Source organism: Elephas maximus, chromosome 10 (genome assembly GCF_024166365.1).
Source record: "Elephas maximus indicus isolate mEleMax1 chromosome 10, mEleMax1 primary haplotype, whole genome shotgun sequence".
Lineage (NCBI taxonomy): Eukaryota > Metazoa > Chordata > Mammalia > Proboscidea > Elephantidae > Elephas > Elephas maximus.
Genome location: NC_064828.1, coordinates 101,611,924 through 101,632,452, shown reverse-complemented (window position 1 = coordinate 101,632,452; position 20,529 = coordinate 101,611,924). Strand labels below are relative to the sequence as shown.

At 37.8% G+C, this 20,529-nt stretch overlaps 1 protein-coding gene across 1 annotated transcript in view; it reads left to right on the top strand.

The window, feature by feature from the left end:
* The window catches only part of GALC (galactosylceramidase), a 76,854-nt gene that overhangs the window by 34,419 nt on the left and 21,906 nt on the right, over positions 1-20,529 (top strand). Inside the window, exons 8-13 of the mRNA XM_049898011.1 lie at positions 4,721-4,876; positions 8,358-8,482; positions 10,780-10,907; positions 16,067-16,156; positions 16,979-17,065; positions 19,104-19,254. Coding sequence (XP_049753968.1) covers positions 4,721-4,876; positions 8,358-8,482; positions 10,780-10,907; positions 16,067-16,156; positions 16,979-17,065; positions 19,104-19,254 — 737 coding nt within the window. The remainder of the gene's footprint in view (positions 1-4,720; positions 4,877-8,357; positions 8,483-10,779; positions 10,908-16,066; positions 16,157-16,978; positions 17,066-19,103; positions 19,255-20,529) is intronic.

Below are 20,529 nucleotides of genomic sequence, written 5' to 3'. Positions count from 1 at the left end.
CAGTATACTACCTTTAAGAGCTGCCATCCTGAAAAGATAACTGGCCTCTGTTCTTAATAAATTCTTCTGAGAAATAAAGAACAATAGTAACACAATGCATTTTGTTTACCTCTATTATGGCTTATTCTCATTTTCATGTTTTATTTTTAAAAGGACCTACTTACATAAAGATTACATATTTTATTATGACATTTCTTAATAAAACTCTTTGATTAAAAAATTTTGTTTTTATTTAGCTTCAGTAGCACACAAAAACTCTGCTCCTCTGCTCCTACACAGCACCATCCACCCCATCTCTATGTTGTTCTTATTACATTTGTTTATCAATGCATTTGTTGATGGACATTTTGGTTGTTTCCTTCTTTTGGCTATTGTGAATAGCACTGCTATGAAATCTGTGTACAAGTTTTTCTTTGAATATCTGTTTTTAATTATTTTGGGTATATACCCACTAATGGAATATCTGGCTCATATGGTCATTCTGGAAACCCTGGTGGCATAGTGGTTAATTACTACAGCTGCTAACCAAGAGGTCGACAGTTTGAATCCACCAGCCGCTCCTCGGAAACTCTGTGGGGCAGTTCTACTCTGTCCTATAGGGTTGCTATGAGTCGGAATCGACTCGACGGCAGTGGGTTTTTCTTTTTATGGTCATTCTGATGGCACTGGGTTTGTTTTTTGTTTTTTTTTATGCTTAGTTTATTGAGGAACTGCTAAAACGTTTTCCAAAGTTGCTGTACCATTTTATAGCCCTTCCAGCAATGTATGAAGCTTTCAGTATCTCTGTATCTTCACCAGTACTTGTTATTGTCTGCCTCTTTGATTGTAGCTTGCCCAGTGGATGTGAAGTAGTACCTCATTGTGGTTTTGATTTGCATTTCCTTATTGACTAATGAAGGAGCCCTGGTGGCTGCTAACTGAAAGATCAGCAGGTTGAATTCACCAGCTACTGTGTGGGAGAAAACACCTGGCTATCTGCTCCTGTAAAGATTACAGCCTCGGCCTGTATGGGGTAGTTCTACTCTGTCCTGTAAGGTTGCTGTGAGTTGGAAGTGACTCAGTGGCATACAACATCAGCAGCATTTGAATAATGATGTTGAGCGTCTTTTCATGTGCTTGTTGGCCATTTGTATATCTTCTATGGAGAACTGTCCATTCAAATCCTCTGCCCATTTTCTAAATGTTTTTCTCTTTGTTGTTAAGTTGTGAGAGTTCTTTATGTATTCTGATACCAGATTCTTACCAGATGTATTATTTGCAAAAATTTTCTCCCATTCTGTGGGTTGTCTTTTCACTTCGTTGATAGTGTACTTTGATGTACAAATGTTTTTAATTTTGATGAAGTCCAGTTTATCTGTTTTTTCTTTTGTTGCTTGTGCTTTTGGTGTTGTATCTAAGAAACCATTGCCTAATCCAATATTATGAATATTTACCCCTGTGTTTTCTTCTAAGAGCTTTATGTCTTAACTCTTATATTTAGATCTTTGATCCATTTTGAGTTACTTTCTGTATATGGTGTGAGATAAGAGTCCAGCTTTATTCTTCTGCCTGTGGATTTCCACTTGTTCCAGCACCTACCGAGAATAATTGAAGAGACTGTTATTTCCCCCACTGGATGTTCTTGGCATCCTTTTCAGAAATCAATTGACTACAGATGTATTTTTTTTTTTTTTCTTTTTTTCTGGACTCTCAATTTACTTCCATTGATCTACATACCTGTCCTTGTGCCAGTACTACACTGTTTTGATTACTGTAGCTTTGAAGTAAGTTATGAAATCGGGAAGGGTGTCTTCTAACTTTGTTTTTTTCCAAGATTATTTTGGTTATTCAGGGTCCCTGGCAATTCTACATAAATTTTAGGATTAGCTTTTCCACTCCTCCAAAACAGGAATTTTGATAGAAATTGCTTTGGGTGGGATACCATTTTAACAAGTTATTTTCGTAGCAGTTACCCAGGACATTGCAATTAACATCCCAAGTTGATAGCAATCTATTTGTTGTAATTTAGCTTCAGTAGCATACGAAAACTCTGCTTCTATACATACACAGCTCCGTGTACCCTTACTGTATTGTTTTTATCACAGATTACATCTTTATATGTTGTGTACCCTTAACATGGGTTTATAATTATTGTTTTATGCTGGTGAAGGTTGGGTTCTGCAGTTTGCACAGCCAGTCATTAGTCCCCTTTCATTTCTCAGTTGTTCTGTCTACTGCTCTCAGGCCAGTTCTGACTCTCTGCAGCTCCTGGGGATTCCCTGACCCCTAGTTTCAATGAGGATGTTATCTATGAGTATTTCCTTTCCCTCAACTGGCTGATCTGTTTGGTTTCAGTAGGTGTTTCAGAAACTGGGCTGCTGCTATGATCCACCTTCTCCAGAAGGTCTGGTTTTTCTTTGATACAAATATGTTGTTTTGTTAAGATAAACTCTAAAGTTGCTTTGTTTTCAGTGATACTAATTTTAATTTTGTCATTTGCAGTTTTGGAAAATCTTGCTGTGAAGTGATAGAGAAGTTTAGCATGGTTATGTACATTAAAAAAATTATGTCCTTAAAAAGCCTTTACGTTCTGTTGAACTAGCAGTGGATTTGGATACTGGGAGAGCCCAATTTTAGCATTAGTTCTGCTCTTCTTTGCTCGGATCATTTTAGCAAATCACTTGGGTTTTGAATGTAATGTAAAACAGTTTTGCCATTTTCTGAATGAGGGTATACTACCTACTTCCATAACTTCAATGGAGATATTTTTTCAGATTATGGAAAATAATAGATACTCGATATAAAGAATTTGGGAAATGTAGAAAACTATAAAGATGGAATTCAATTTACTTATAATAATATTTGAAGATCATTAGTGACATGATAGTATACTACTTACAAGAGTGTTTTTTTTTCTTATTTAAATATATTTAACTGGAGATATAGCAAACATGTATTTGGCTAAATTACAACCAGATCAGTATTAAATGTAATATTTGTCTGAGGCCGAAGCTGAATATCACCATTCTACAATGAAGTTCTGGGATATAAGAATAAATCTAAAATTTAAAAATTTGTTGAAATTGTACTATTAAAAAAATTATAGTTAGATTTTCCAAGTTGGGCATTCTAATGCTGGAACACTGATTTCTTAACCCCTTTTGCTAGATTACTCCCAGGGTCTCTCTAGTGCATATTTACAATACTGAATAGATGCTTGCTTTTAACTGAGTTCAGTGACTAAACAAAATCTTGGTGAAACCTAAGTTTTTCTAATACTTCCTTCATGTTCTTTATAGACTTTATTATGTCTGGGTTGAAGATGATATACCATGCCCGTTTTACCTGATTTTTAACCTTTTCCTCCTAATGAAATTCTGAGAAACCAAAGTGATGTGTCCTAATTCATCTTCACGAGGCATAAAGAATTCCCAAATAGGACTTTTTTCTTAAGAGTCAAGACCCAAATGGAATTAAATAACTAAAAACAAAGACAGATCTTCACAATAATTCTTTTGATACTATGAATATTGTTATGCTAGTCAGCCTTCATTATTCTGCTTGTAATATTATTAAAATGTTTGCAAATACTTTTTGGCCTAAAAAGTGTGTACTCTTTTTCCTAAAGTTATTTAGCTGATATACTCTCTTACTGGAGTCAGAATCGACTCGATGGCACTGGGACTCTCTTACTGTATTAACTACCAACCTGTTTTCTGTTTTACACTTGAAATTTCTTAATTGTTCTTATTTATAAAATCACTAGCGTCCACAGTCATCTTTATGGCGGTATTTTACTCGCACTACAAAAAAAAAAGAAAAAAAATTTTTTTTTTTTTTATAATAGATATGCATTTTTATGTCAACCGACTAACTCCCTGCAAGTGCTGGAATGGTCCGTTACTACTCAGGGTTTTTCAGCCTCCACACCAGTGACATTTTAGACTGGATAATTCATTGTCGTTGGGGCTCTTCTGTGCATTGTAGGGTGTTCAGCAGCATTCCTGGCCTCTACCCACTAGATGCTAGTAGCACCCCTTCCAGCCTCAGGTGTGACAATTGAAAATGTCTACAGACATTGCCAAATGTCCCCTGGGGGGCACAATCTCCCAGGTTGGCAACCACTGCTCTGGAGTAATAACTTCTAATTCTCCCAGGTAGATTACTGTTTTTCTTCAGGAAAGAACCCTCTGATTTTTATTTTTTGGTTGGCAGTAAATGCCAAGCTGTCTTTCTCTTAGTGGCAGGAGTAGGGGAAAGAGTACTGCTTTACATGGTAGACAGACTTTCATTAGTCTTATTGGTAGCCTCCTTCTTAATCTTACCCTTCCTTCCTACTCTTCCAAGTTCTTTGGCTTCCTCTGTAAAGTCTGACTCAAGTGTCTACTGGGTCTCCTCCTGGAGTGTTCTGGAGCCGCTAGCTCCATTCATCCCCAGGCTTCCATACATCTTATGGCTTCCAGAAACAGATTGAAATCCCTCATCCACTGATAATCTTTCCTGTTCTATGTGCTGTTGTAGGTTTATCCCCTTTTGTTTTCTTTGCTGTCGTTTTAACGGGATCTTGGGAAGAAGGATGAGAGGCAGATCACCTGTATTCAGTATGTCATCTATCTGGACTCTGCCCAGTGCTTTAAAATAGAAAACCTTGGAGAGGACATGTATTTCTATTCATGGAACAAGTATACACAAGTGCCACATTCTGACCTTTCTCCATTTCTTTTCACCCTTTCTTTTCCAGAGCTCATTATCCTGGGACCTATTCAGTAAAGGACGCAAAGCTGACTGAGAAGAAACTTTGGTCTTCTGAAGATTTTAGCACTTTGAATGACGACGTGGGTGCAGGCTGCTGGGCTCGTATACTGAATCAGAATTATATTAACGGCTACATGACTTCGTAGGTTATTAAAATCTTTTTAAGCTCTTTATTATAAAAATTTTCAAAAGCACAAATAAGTAGGAACAAGTACAATGGTCGTCTATATTCGCACAACGTAGGTTCAGAAATTTTAAGCATTTTACTTATTTGCTTCACTTGTACCTATGACTATACCTATGCTAGTTGCTGTCACATCTGTTCTGACTCATGAGAGCCCCATGTGTACCAGAGTAGAACTTAGTTTTATAGGTTTTCAGTGGCTGATTTTTTGGAGTAGATTGCCAGGCCTTTCTTCCAAAGTGCTTCTGGGTGGACTTGAATTTCCAACCTTTAGGTTAACAGCTGAGTGCGTTAACTGTTTGCACCACCCAAGGACTCCTACACCTATGTATGATCTATATCTATCTTTCTGTATATATAGCCAGGTTTACTGAAGTATAATGTATAGATAATAAAAGTCACGCAGTTGTATAATTTTTTTTTTCAATAACTTTTATTAAGCTTCAAGTGAACGTTTACAAATCCAATCAGTCTGTCACATATAAGTTTACATACATCTCACTCCCTACTCCCACTTGCTCTCCCCCTAATGAGTCAGCCCTTCCAGTCTCTCCTTTCGTGACCATTTTGCCAGCTTCCCTCTCTCTCTATCCTCCCATCCCCCCTCCAGACAAGAGTTGCCAACACCATCTCAAGTGTCCACCTGATATAATTAGCTCACTCTTCATCAGCGTCTCTCTCCCACCCACTGTCCAGTCCCTTTCATGTCTGATGAGTTGTCTTCAGGGATGGTTCCTGTCCTGTGCCAACAGAAGGTCTGGGGACCATGGCCGCCGGGATTCCTCTAGTCTCAGTCAGACCATTAAGTTTGGTCTTTTTATGAGAATTTGGGGTCTGTATCCCACTGATCTCCTACTCCCTCAGGGGTCCTCTGCTGTGCTCCCTGTCAGGGCAGTCAGTTGTATAATTTTTGACAAGCTGTAGTATTTCCACGAGTTGGAATCGACTCAGTGGCAACTAACAATAACAATATATATTTCTAATGAATAGTTATAAATTACAGATGTCATGACACTTCACCCCTACGTATTTTATCGTGCATCTCCAAAAATAAAGACAGTCTCCTACGTGATCACAGTATCATTTTCTTACATAACACTATTTTTTAATATTTGGGAGACCTGGTCTATATTCATATTTTCCCAGTTGTCCCCAAAAATATCATCTGTAGCTTTTTTTTTTCCTTTTTAACCAAGATCCAGGCAAGCAGTACACACTGCATATAGCTATTATGTCTTTTGAGCCTTTTAAAATCTAGACTAGTTCTTTTCCTTCCCCATTTTTTATGACCGATTTTTCTCCTAAAGGACCAGGCCTCAAGTCCCAATCTGCCTGATTGATTCCTTAAGGCATCACTTGTGTAACTGTCTAAACAGGTTCATAAGGTTGAATACGGTTCTGTTTACTCCTAAGGGAAACATTTCTTTAATGGTTTGAAAACACTTGAATTGTAATGAGCATCAAATTACCAGTCTACAACGATGATAAACAGAACCAAAGCAAGGCAACATACTTTAGCAATATTGATCCAGTTGATACATTCTTCTGCCAGCCTTTAATTGTTCTTCCTCTCTTTTTGAAAGAGAAGATGCTTGTCATGGAGAATTTGGTTTAATGAGTTAAATTAGTTGCATGAGTAATTCATATTTATGGCAGAGAAGTTAGAAATGGCAGGTAAGTACAAAGAAGGAAACAGAATTACCCATAATTTTGTCATCCAGAAATAGCACCCTTAAGGATTTTGATGTGTGTCTTTGAAATTTATATTTACATGTATAATTTTTAATACAAAATTGATATTGTCACACACAGTCTGTTTAGTTTGCTGTTTTTCACTTAACAAGGCAGGATGAACATTTTTTCATGTTTAAGTATATCTCTACATCATCGTTTTAATGCTTTACGTATATTCTGTGACATAGAACAGTCATTCCCAAACTTGCCTTATTGCCCAAACTCTTAATGAGTACATGAGGCCCTTGTACTGACTCCTTGGCAGCAGCCTAGACCTGCTGACTCAGACATACAAGGGAGGCCCCTAGGACTCCTGTCTGTCCAGTCAGCGTGCTAGGTGATTCTGATACCACGTGAGTTTGGAAACACTGATACGGAAACTATCATCTGCCTCATTGACTGGACCCTCTTCCTAGAAATGGAAGTTGTTTTTATTTTTTAGTAACAGCTTGGACAAACTGAAATGAAACAATTGTATACAGATATCTTTGTACACATCTGTTACTATTGCCTTAAAAAGCATACTCTTATAAATTGAATGGCCAGGTCAGAAGTATATATATTTTTGAAAGCTTTTAATACGTATTAACAAAATACCCTCCAGAAAGCTTGTATCAATTTATACTCTTATCACTAGCGAGAGAGGACACCTGTTTCCAGGCAGTTAGCAAACTGGGTAAAATCCTGAGAAAGGTTTTTTAAAATTCTCACTGATAATAAGGTTTTCTGAAAATTGGGACTATTTTTCTACTCTGTGTTGACAGAATTAAAAGGCTTGGGTTTTCTCACAATGTGATTCGGTCATTTTTTGATGGATAAGAACTCGATAAGAAAAATTTCTGTGGGTAAGCTCGAGCTTTTTTAGCTGTGAGGAGGCTAGCGGTAGCAGGTCCCAGAACTCCCCTTTTGCCCAGATGAACTCATGGCCGCCTTTGGGATTTTCGTGAGAACCACAAAGTATAATCTTAGGGTTCAGGCAACTGCTGTGGACTCTTAGGGCCTGGCCATCTGAAAGAACAGCCAAAGGAGCCAGACGAGCATGCTGGAACCAATTAATACCCGAAAATGAAGCAGAATAATAGTTACTACAGTGCAGTACTTATTCTATACTCTTCTCTGTTTTAATACATTTAGTCCTCACAACAATCACATGAGCTAGGTACAATTACTATCCTCATTTTACAGATGAGGAAACTGAGGTCCAGAGAGGTTAAGTGGTGGAGCCATGATTTGAACCCAGGCAGTCTGACTCTAAGACCTGAGTTCTCAATTGTAAAAGTTTGGAACAGTTCAGAGTCAAGTTCATAAAATTATGTCATGAAACTGGGGCATTAAGAAGGCTGACTGTCGAAAGGAAAGCAGGTATGGATAAAGCCTTTATTTGTATTTGACTCAAATTTGTGACATGTTCATGACTGGTAGGGCATGTGTCATCTTCTGGCTACACCATTGTTTCAATAAAAAATTTGCATAACTCATACGTATGCATTGTTTTATTATGTGATTCACCATTAAAAGTATCTAGATGCATCTAACACTGGAATTTTCAAAATGTGAGTGAACTTGGGCAACTTATATTTTCTTGTGTTGAGTGGTCATTTTGTGGTCGTTTACATAGCTATCATAAGGTCTTTTTACTACAGGCTTTTAGACTTACTTTTTTATCACAAGTTGGTGTTTCTCTTTTATCAAACAAATCTTTTAGCACAATTGCTTGGAATTTGGTGGCTAGTTACTATGAACAGTTACCTTATGGGGGATGTGGATTGATGACTGCTCAGGAGCCGTGGAGTGGGCACTATGAAGTAGAACCTCCTATCTGGATATCAGGTATCGTTCAGATTCCTCCTCTAGTTCCCTAAATTCCTTTCTAAGAGACAGCAAGAAACACTAAGAGGGGAGTCACCCAAACTTAGTGTATGTGTGTGTGCACGCATATATGTGTGCTTACGTGTGCATATGTGTGTGTATTTCTCTGTTTTAAGTAAGTTGAGTCATAGTGTTTTATAAGAATCGTTTGGGTAATTGGAGCCCTGGTGGCATAGTAGTTAAGATCTTGGCTGCTAACCAAAAGGTTGGCAGTTCGAATCCACCAGGCGCTCCTTGGAAACCCTGTGGGGCAGTTATGCTCTGCCCTGTATGGTCGCTATGAGTCGGAATCATTGGCAATGGGTTTCAGTTCTTTTTGGGTAGTCAGACTACCTTTTGTATTCCATTATTGATTTTTAGGCTAAGACCTGGCTCTTAGAAAAAAATAGCAAAGGAGGAACGTATATTTTATTACCTGGCTAATGTCCATCAGCAGTTAATGTTTCAATAACGTTTAGTTTTTGTGTAAGTGTTTTTGGGTGTCCACTGCATACTGACACTGTGCTAGGTCCTGGACTTCCAGTGGTGAGTGGAAACAGACATGGTCTCCTCACTGAACTCTCTGAGGGAGAAGCAAATAATCTAAATATGTACTTACAGATTATGATAAGTGTTAATAAAATGATGTATTTGAAAAAACTCATTACAATTGAGAGTATCTAAAGGCGATTTAAAATTAATCATGGGGGCACTTTACTCTTTCACACTAGTGTAGCTTTATCGATAAGACTAGCGTGCTAACAAAATCAAAGGTGAGTCTATAGCACTCATTAGGTGATTAACAAATACTGTATTTATTGAATTATTAAATGGATAAGTACATGTAAAAGTTATATGATATATCATGGTTTCAGGTTGCGCCTTAAACCTACAGATGTGTGTTGTTAAAAGATCATTTTCAGAAAAAGGAAAAGTTATGACTTATACAGATGTAAAAATGAACACGTTAAACAATATCTATTACTCAAAAGATGTGGCAGAACCAACCAGGTGTTATAACTAGCTCAAAGGAAAAGCACAAATTTATATGGAATAAAGGAATTTGAGATGAATGGCAAATAGAAACAATACTGGTTTTCCCACAGCAGAGGAAGTCAATTAAAACCTTACCTGACAGTACGTAATTTACTTATCTGTCGGTTACCTACAACATATGGAGAGCTGCAGAATAGCTCAGAGATACTAAATGGGGTTATAGATGATGCATGCTTTTCCCCTGAAACACAACAGTTGTGATGCAGACAGTGGGTGGCATGGTATAATTTTTTTTTTCCCAAAAGGATAAAGGTAGCCATATTGATAATGAATATAATTTAAACAGAAATTCCTTGTTGAATTACCTTGAAGTTATTTTCTACAGTTTTTTTCTAAAAAAGACTAAACATGACCTTTTTGTTTTACCATCATAACCACAGTTCCTTTTTAAAAATCAGTTCCCTCAGAGGTAAGATGCTTTCATAGGACGATTAGGAATTTGAGGTGAATTTGTTTTAACCTTCAACCCCTATTGTGGTGCTTTTTAGCTGATGTATTTTCCTCAAAGAGATTTATAATCATGTCAGTGAATTTGATTACTAGAATAAACTCCGTAGATTGTTCTTCTAAAATATGGAAAGTTAAGATGAACTTGTACGTCCTTGTTTGTTAACCCTTTAAATGCTGAAGTTGCTGGCCCCATATTATCTAGGTGAACTAATACACTCTGCTCATTTTGTGACTGTCTCATTTTGGGAGAGTGGAGACATGGGATAATTGCAGTGTATATTTTCAGGGCCATCTTTGGAGGTGCTAAGTAAATGTATATTATGGAAATAAACTTGTCTGAAACCATAAGACTTACGGTTTTGAAATGCATGAACATTTTAACTTCAGGTCTTGTAGTTGTATTATGGTGGGTACAGCAGAAATGAACAAAGGTTGGCATGGAAAACTTTTACTGTTGGGAGAAAAAAAGACTAACATTCTTGAATTCTTGGTGGATTCTTGATTCACAGAGTGTGGTTCATTTATTTTTACCAGTCTTTCTAAGATTCTTCCTGAAATGCTACCATTTAAGTGGATTAATTATTTAAAAGTTGAAAATGAGGTCAGTAGATATTTTCTTCCAAAACAGAAAGTGCTTAGCTTGTCAGACTCAAACCATGTTATGAATCAGTAGACAGTCCCCACCCCTCACACCCCCCTCCCCTTTTTTTCCCTAAAGAATCCTTATCATTGCCCTTTTTATCTTATTTGGGTCTTTCTCTGCTTTTCTGTAGCTCATACCACTCAATTTACGCAACCAGGTTGGTACTACCTGAAGACAGTTGGACATTTAGAGAAAGGAGGAAGCTACGTAGCTCTGACTGATGGTTTAGGCAACCTCACCATCATCATTGAAACTATGGTAAAGTTTTGTTGCTATTGGATTAACTACTTCTTTAGGATTGGAAATACGGCATAACACAAAACTGAATACATTTTTTTTAACCAGCTTTACTGAGGTATAATTGATGTGTAATGGTACATTTTAAATGATATGAAGTGCACAATTTCATAAGTTTTAATATGTGTATACACTCGAGAGACCATTACCACAATTAAGATAGTGAATTTACTTCTTGCTCCCCCAAAGAATGCTTATATCCCTTTATAATCCCTTGTTCCATCTCTTCCCGACACACCTGTGGCTTCCCAAGCAACCACTGATCATTGCTTTAGGAAGCCTCTGATGTTTCTTTTCAGAGGGTGTAGCCTTGGCATTGTGCACAATCCGTAAAGAGAACAGTGGTTTTCCCTGGGCTCTCTTGGACTGTTCCCTTTCTTCCTGTATCACACCTACTTGTTGCTGGTTGATTGCTATATAGTTTTTAACAATGTCCTGGGGCTCAAATTGCTCCGCAGTCTCCAAAGTGAATTCTGACTGACTTGTAGGAATGTTTTTGAGGTCACTGAGATTTGTTCTGACCCCAGGAAGAATTGTCTTAGCTGTCTCTGATTTTCTCTGGTAAACTAGCCAGGCTAAGGTTTAGTTTATATCTCAATGAAGCCACTAGTTTCTTCTTCTTTTTTTATTGTGCTTCTTTTTTTTTTTTGTGCCTTTTTTTTTGTTGTGAAACTTTACAGTTCAAGTTAGTTTCTCATGCAAAACTTTATACACACGTTGTTATGTGACCCTAGTTGCTCTCCTTATAATGTGACAGCACACTCCTCCCGTCCACCTTGGATTTCCCGTGTCCATTCAACTTTTTATTCAACTAGTTCTTGTCCCTTTCTGCCTTTTCATCTCACCTCTGGACAGGAGCTGCCCATTTAGTCTCATGTATCTACTTGAGCTAAGAAGCTACTCTTCACGAGTATCATTTTATGTCTTATAGACCAGTCTAATCTTTGTCTGAAGAGTTGGCTTCAGGAATGGTTTTAGTTTGGGGCTAACAGAGAGTCTGGGGGCCATGTCTTCTGGGCACCAGTCTCTTCTTAATTGGTTTTCTTAAAACCTTTATTATTTTTGAGAACATCTTTTGGTTTGAGCTTCACACTGTTTTGAATATGAGCAGTTCAATCAGTTCCTTTGGGGGAGAGTTTTGGAGCCCTCTGTTTTACTGCTCTGGTGGTGCAGTAGTTAAAAAGCTCAACTGCTAATCTAAAGGCTGGCGGTTTGAACCCATCAGCCGTTCCTTGGGAGAAAGATGTGGCAGTCTGCTTCTTTAAAGATTATAGCCTAGGAGCCCTTATAGGGCAGTTCTTCTCTGTTCTATAGGGTCTCTGTGAGTCAGAACCAACTTGATGGCAATGAACAGGTTTTATGGCCTGCCTCTCCTCCTGGACTAACTTTCTGAGCCAAGTCTCTGGATCTTGAAATGGGGACAGGGGCACACTTCTCTCTCAGTGACACCTCGATGAGCAGGGACTGGGTGGGTGGGGGGCAGTAGCCTCGGGTCTTTTCATTTCCCCTCTCCCTGTCTGGAACTGCTGCCCTATAAACGAGCCAGGGTGAGGGTGATTGGGTAGGGTGCCAGTATTTTCAGTATACCATGCTCAAGGTGGAGCCTCTGTTCACAAGTGGGTGCTGTGCAATAAAGGGAATCCTGTTCACAGCTGCCCTTGCTGGCACTTAACCTTTGCGTTAGGTACCTGGAGTAGGGTGGGATAAGAAATGCTGACATCTTGCCCCTACCAGGTGCCCCTGTCTCTCTCGACTTGGAGTAGAGTTTCTGTCAAACTGTGCTGGGAGGGAGGGCTGAGAGACTGAGAGACAGAGAGTGTGGGTCATGGTTCATATGCTATAGACTCTTGCTGTTCTTACTGAATTTTAGTAGATTTTCTTGAATGAATGTTCTCATTTGCTGTATGTTCTTATGTTTGTTTCCAGAGACTTAATATTTTAAAATTTTCACCAGTTTTTCTTGGATATGGGTCCATGGAGCACATCATGTTGCTATCCTGGAGATGGAACTCTCCCTCAATTCTTAGGCATGGCTTTCGTTAGTTCTTTGAACATTTTTTGTCTAGTAAGTCTAATGTTTGGTTTTCCTCAGAGAGAGTTTCTGTTGACTTTTTATTTTCCCTGTGTATGGGCCATTTTTTCCTGTTTCATTGTATGGTTCATAATTTTTTGTTGAAAAGTGAACATTTTAAGTAATGTATTCCTTTGTATGTTTCATAATTTTTTGTTGAAAAGTGGACATTTTAAGTAATATGTCAACTCTGGAAATAAGATTTTCCCATTTCTCCAGCATTTGTTGTTGGTGTTTGCTGTTGTTGTTGCTGCTGCTGCTATTTGATGTTGTGTCTTTCCTGAATTAATTCTGTAAAGTCTGTAAGCTTTGTTATGTGTGGCCCCTGATGTCTCTCCTTGATTAGTTTTGTGGGCAGCTCATGACTGTACAGAGATTTCCTTAAATGTTTGAAACGAGCATGTCTCCCAGCCTTTGACAATGAACTCTATGTGCATGTTGGGACATACCTTCAACACTCAGTCAGTTTACAACTCTGGTATAGCCTTTGCTTCCTGCTTGTGCACATGTCAAAGTGAGTTTGAGGTAAGAGCTTGGGGCCTTCCCAGGTCTTTTCTGGGCATGTGCAAAACCCTATACATGGGCATGGCCTTCTAGATTCTGAGGAATATGTCAGAGCTTTTTAAAGCCCCTTACGAATCTTATTCCCCAGCTTTCCCTTTAATTTTTTGGTCAGCTTGTTGTTTGTTCCAAATGCTATTGCCACCTCAGGCAGCTGCAATGTTAAGAAATTGCCACTAATTCTTTCTAATAAATGCCTCCAGGGAAAAGGCTGTTCTTGTGGGGCAAGTTCTTCATCAAGTCAAATAAAGATAAACCCCTGAGTGGGGTCTTCCAAACTACCAGACAGGTCAGATAATGGTAGTTCTCTGGGAATTGGGCTTTGGAGCAGCTCCACCCCTGTTCTGCCCTCTCTAGTGGTTGCTAGGCTGCTGGTTTTCACCAGGATTGTGGGGGTCCTGGTTTTCACGACAACTGAGGAGCTAGAGAGGGGGAGATGCCAGTAGTGCAAGTTTAAACATCATAAAGCTCACTGTTCTTAGTGATATTTAGCCATTTTTTTAAAATAAATAACCTCAAATTGTTGCAAGCCTTTAGTTAATTTCCAGTATTCTGAAAAAGTTGATTTTGACAGTCTTTGCCAGTATTCTTGTTGCTTTTATGGAGAAGATATTAAGAGGTTCTTACTTTGCCTTCTTTCTGATGTGTCCCACTGATTAATTTTTGAATATTAAACCAACCCTGCATTCCTATCATACACCACTTGTCAATGATGTATTAATCTTTTACTGTATTGTTGGATTCAGTTTGCTGAAATTTTGTTTAGAATTTTAGCATTTATATTCATCAAGGATATTGGTTTATGATATAATGCCTGCCTGGTTTTAGCATCAAGGTAACGTTGGCCTTAGAATAAATTGGGAAGTATTCCTTCTTCTATTTTTTTGAAGAGTTTTTGTAGAACTGGTATTATTTAAAAATTTCTGGTAGGATTTCCTGGTAAAGCCATCTGGGCCTACAGTTTTCCTTATGGGAAAAAAATTTTTAACTGTAATTTTAATTTTCTTTGTAGAGATTGTGCTCTTCAGGTTACCCATTTCTTCTTCAGTGATCTTTTAGTTTTTGTATCTTTCAGGAAATTTGTCAATTTCATCTAAGTTGTTGAATTTATAGATATAAAGTTAATCACACTCTTATTATCCCCTCAATATCTGTAGGATCTGTAGTGATGCCACCTTTCTTATTCTTGATAACGGTGTTTTGTGTTTTCTCTCTTTTTTCCCTGATCATTCTGGCTAGAAAGTTATCATTTTTTTTGATCTTCCCAAAGCTTTAGTTTTTTAATCTTTGTCTCTTGTTTTCTTGGTTTCTATTTAACTGGGTTCTGCTTTGACCTTTATTGTTTCCTTTGCTTACTTAGGTTTTAATTTGATTTTTTTTTCTGATAACTTAAGGTGGATGCTAAAGTCTCATGTCCTTTCTTCTTTTCTGATCTGGGCATTTAGTGGTGTGAATTTCTCCCTCAGTACTGCATTAGTGGCATCACACAAATTTTGATGTGTTGTGTTTTCATTTTCATAAATTCAAAATTCTAATTTCCCTTTTAATTTTGATTTTTTCTGTGAACCATGAATTATTTAGAAATTGGGAATTTTCCAGAGATTGATTTATATCTTTTTGCTGCTTTTCTGTCTAGTTGTACTAGCAATTACTGAGAGTGGGGTATTGAAATCTCTAATTGTAATTGCAGTTTTCTTTCCCCAACAAAGTGTGTCACAGAACATTGTACTGAGTGCTCTGTGATTGTTGAATCTCCTAAGGTAAAGATTATGTCTCATACCTTTTTATCCTACCTATATTAGTGGTTTTTTAGTAAAAAAAAAAAGATGTTGACAAGGTGAAAACTATTTGTAATATGTATTTAGGTGATCACAGTTTGTATTTGAAGGTGATAGCTAGATGATGTGCTTTTTTAGTGAAAAAAATTCCAAACTTTTGCTTTTAATTTCATGTATTTTTCTTTGAAACAGAGTTGTAATTTAAAAATTAATCCATGTGCCATAAAATATCTCTGAAAATTAGCTTTGAATTTAAAGTTTGATTCAGTCAAAATACCATTGGATTTTACTTTGACTAGGTATTCAGAGGAATCCTTGGGTGGTGCAAATGGTTATTAACATGCTCGGTTGCTAACTGAAAGCTTAGAGGTTCTAGTCTACCCAGATATGCCTTGGAAGCAAGAAGGCCTGGCAGTCAACTTCAGAAAAATCAGCTATTGAAAACCCTGTGGAGCACAGTTCTACTCTAACACACGTGGGGTTGCCAAAAGAGTCCGAATTGACTTGACAGCAGCTGGTATTTTAAGTACACAGGATAAACATTTTAATAAATGTTATGTTAGAAGAAAGCCTTTGTATAATTAATTAATTAACTTATTTTTTGAAATAAACTCATATTTATTACCATTTCTGTTAATATTGTGGCATTAACTACTGACTTTTTTTTCTAAGACACCTTAACTTATGTGATTTTTTTTTTCCCTCCTTAGAGCCATAAATATTCAATGTGTGTACGACCCTTTCTTCCTTATTTCAACGTGTCACGACAAGTTGCTACCTTCACCCTTAAGGGATCTTTTGTAAGTAAATATGTAGGATTTTTATTTTCGTTTTAATTTGAGAATTTATGGAACCCTGGTGGTGAAGTGGTTAAGAACTTGACAGCTAACCAAAAGGTCAGTGGTTTGAATCCACCAGCCGTTCCTTAGAAACCCTATGGAACAGTTCTGCTCTGTCCTGTAGGGTTGCTTTGAGTTGGAATCAACTTGATGGTGATAGATTTGGTTTTTGGTTATCACAGTGTAGCAGTTTTTAAGTGAAGTCTCATAAGCTCTTTAACAGTTTGTAGGAAACTCAAACCCAAACCCATTGCCACTGAGTCGATTCCAAATCATAGCGACCCTATAGGACAGAGTAGAACAGCCTCATACGGTTTCCAAGCAGTGGCAGGTATATTCAAACTGCCGACCTTTGGTTAGCAGCTGAGCTCTTAACCACTGCATCACCAGGGCTCCATAGGAATGTACAAATGTCATGGTGTCTTCTATATAGAAAATGTAAGGCCCTTTCTGACTACTAGTGGTATAAGGATTGTGTTTTAATACCAGAGAATTCTTATAAACCTTTTTATACAGGTACAATAATGAGTATTTTTGAAGCAAGGGCTAAAAAGGCACTAAAATTGTTTTTAAAATTTGCCAAAATTCTTTGGTATTCATAGAAAATAAAGTACCTGCTTGAGTAATGTTTTCTTACTTTCAGAAATGTTACTGTTTAAATTTGAGATGGGTTTTTGTGAATAGAAAAGGAATCATTGGACCATTCTTGCTGCTACTGATTTTGGAAATCTTAGAGGATATGATAAATCACTCAACCATGCTTTTTTTGTGTTTCCTCCCCAGAGCCAAATACCAGAACTACAAGTGTGGTATACCAAACTTGGAAAACCATCTAAGAAATTTCTTTTTAAACAACTGGATCCTATATGGGTAGTTTTAAAATAAATTCCTATATTTTGGGCTTTGCAACAATAAAAGGGAACAGAAATTGGATTATTGAATTAAGAATTTTTAATCTTTTTTTTTTTTTTTTTTTAGCCAAAGCATAGTAGAGATAAAGTTGTCTCCAATTTTTTATATTATAGAAATCTTCAAAGCAGTAAAGAAGTTTATGTGTTTATAGGTGTGTTTGCCCTTAGGTACTTAGTTTGCCTTGGTGAATGGTGCCATTAACACCTGTCTGCTCAGGTGAAACGCCCATAAGAAATTTGAATCTCATTTGGTCTCTGTGTAATTCTCTCTCACCCTCTACATCTTATCAGTGATCCAGTATAGAGGATTCTATCATCCACGCATTTCTTCTAACCATTCCCACTGCTACTGCTTATTTCAGTTCCTCAACATCTCTCTTGTGGATTTCTGAATCTACCTCCTAACTCTAGTCTCTCTCCAGTCCACTCACCACACTGCTGCCAGAATGATCTGGAAAAATGCAAATGTGATTTTTGTCAGTCCCTTGCTCGTAGCACCTCAGTGATTTTTTCTTTAAAGTTTATACCCCTTTGCGTAGTACGTGACTGTCACTATCTCCTCTTGAGGTAAAAGACTGCCCTCTTCACTAGCTGCATGCCCTGCTAAGCTGGCCTCTCTTGACAGACTAAACTTATATTTTTCAGAGCATTGCAAGGTGCCATACTTGCCTCTGAATTTACACATGCTTTTTCCTTGTCTCAGAATGCCGTTTTCTTACTTCTTTGTCATCCTTCAAGACTCGGCCCAAGTGTCACTTCCTTTGGAGCTGTCCGATGAGCCCTTGTTCCCCTCCCCAAGCCTTAGCTCCATGGCTGCCTAGGACTGTGTGCTTATCTAGTTGAACACTTTCCCACTGGACTAGACACCTTGAGAATTGGGGCCTTGCTTTATTCAGTTAGCTTTATATCTTAGGTACCTTCTCTGGTGCTTGGCACTAGTGGTTTCTCAGGAAATGTTTCAGAGAATGAATTGGGCCACACAAGTGCATTGCTTCACCTAATTGACACAAATCTGCTACTTCTTTTAGAAATTATTATTGTTCTTTGATCAGCTAGTCACTATCAGTGATTCAGTGTCCACTTATGTATTAAGTTCTGAGAAGGGATAGTCTCTACTTTTTGTACAACGCATTGTTACAAATAGCATAATAAAATTGATCTTCCCCACAGGAAAAACAGTATCGTTTGGAATTATTCCTGAGCCAGAGTATGGCATCAGATGTTTCAAAGAACTGACCAAAATTTCCTATTAAAACAAAGATAAATGATATAAACTACAATTAGAAAAACAAAGCTGCTGAAAGTTTCATACAAAGAGTATACATTTAATGCCTACGTTTATTACACCAGAGATTCTGATGCCTTCAAAACAATATAACAGCTATGGTATAGGGAGTATTTCACTTTGTAAACATTATCTTGTTTAATCCTCACAGCAGCTCTCTGAGCTATTTTTTTCTTCCTTTTGTAGATGTGGAGGTTGTAGTTTTTAAGTCATAAGATCATAAATATGACATAAACCTAACATGCTAATTGAAATATGTATTGAACCTATAATAAGCAAGATTTTCCTTTCTTAAAAGGTTTCTTGGGTCAACAGTGAGATTTTATGGATTTTTCTACCTTAAGAAAGTTTTAAAAAATAAACAGGGAGGTCTTTGAGTTACATGTAATGAATATGCACAAGCTTTGAAGGAGTTTACAATCTAGTGGAAAAGAATGAGCTAATAGAAATAGATTTTGAGATGATCTAATCCTTCCCTCCATGAAGTGAAATTCTTTTTAAATCCTGTCTAAAAAGTATAGATTTATAGTCTTAAAATCCTTAAAAAAGATTCCCAGGGCCTTGATACGGGTGTGTCTTTCATAGGTGGTTCGGTAGTTCTAGCAGGAATGAGTTCGGTTTTTCTTTAAGCTTCTGTTTTTCAGTATTGTTTTGCCCAAGTGAGATGAGCCACAGGACTTGGCCTTGAATAGAAGGTTGTCTTCTCTTTCAGATCCTTGACCTTGACGGCCGCTTCACGCTGGAGCTGGAGGCGGATGAGCTCTTCACACTCACCACCCTCACTACGGGCCAGAAGGGCAGCTACCCACTGCCTCCAGAGTCCCAGCCCTTCCCACCTGTCTATAAGGATGATTTCAACATCCGTGAGTGTTGTTTCACTAAAACTTAACTCGGTCTCCATCTCCAGATAGCTAGATTTCTCCCTGTCAAACTGTGTGCATGCTCTCTCTCTATGGTAAAAGGAAACCTAATTTTCTTGTTACATCAAGGTAAACCTCAACTTCAGGATCCTTTATTTGTTTAGGGTTATTTTCAGAATAAAAGCTATAATTCTAACTTGATTTTGGTTGAAACTTAAGATTTGAGACTCGTGAAAGCCATTATTGACACTTTACTTTTGTGTGGCAGTTAATGCCTGTTATTTATTTTCTGTGTTTTCCCATGGTGCTAGTGAACAGAGTTCTTACGATGAGTTACACTGTGCTTGAGTAATCCAGCTCATTATCTACCCTCTAGCTGTACCTAGGAGTTTTACATTTGTGCTCTTCTGGTGTTCTGTAAGTATGCGTCCTAAAACTATTTGAAAAGGCTTTGATTATAGGTACTTTAGGAGAACCATTTGAAAAGTTAGAAGATGTGGCCATTGTTGTCATATTCCAAGAGAACAGAAAGCCACAAAACCCGTTGACTAGTAGATGGTGTTATATAGGATTATGGGCCTCACAGACGGGGTCGGGTGGCTCTGTGACCTGCTCCTAAAATCTGAAGCTGTAGGAGCGTATTAGGGAGCAAGACTAGACGGTGTTGCTCAAGAGTGACTTGAACCTCTGGTTGCTGTAGAGTTGCTTGTTCCACCAATGATGGAGACTCCTTCCACCCACTCCTGGTCACTTCTGCAGGGTCTCAGCTCCCTTTCTCAGGAAATGATCTCCTTGGTTGGTTGGAATACAAGGCCCTTTGGATTGTGTCCTTGAGTCCCTTCAGTTATTTGGACAATAGAAACAAGACCGACCCTCATGGGAGCTTGGTAGTTTGTTTTCCAGCAACTCCCTGAAGGCGTCTGTTAGACGAGTCCTTCAGTTTTGCCAGCCGTGAATGTCTTAGCACATCTGTTGCTCAGTTCTCTGTTGACAAAAGTAACTTTTTTGTTTTTTACCTTAAGTAGGTGGGGAATTCGTGTAGAGTATGGGCTAGTTAATGAGGTTAAAGAGCTTTTGCCAACGTCAAAACTGTTTGTTCTGTGACTGAAGACTGAAAGGCAATTCTAAATCTTCAAATCTAAAAAGTAATGCTGAATTAGCCATGAAAGTTCAAAAGTAAAGCCAGACTTTGAGTTACTCAATATTGAATTCTTAATATCTCAAATGAGGTAATGAGCGTGAGAACACTTGGGAAAGCAAGGAGTGTGAAATAGCCGT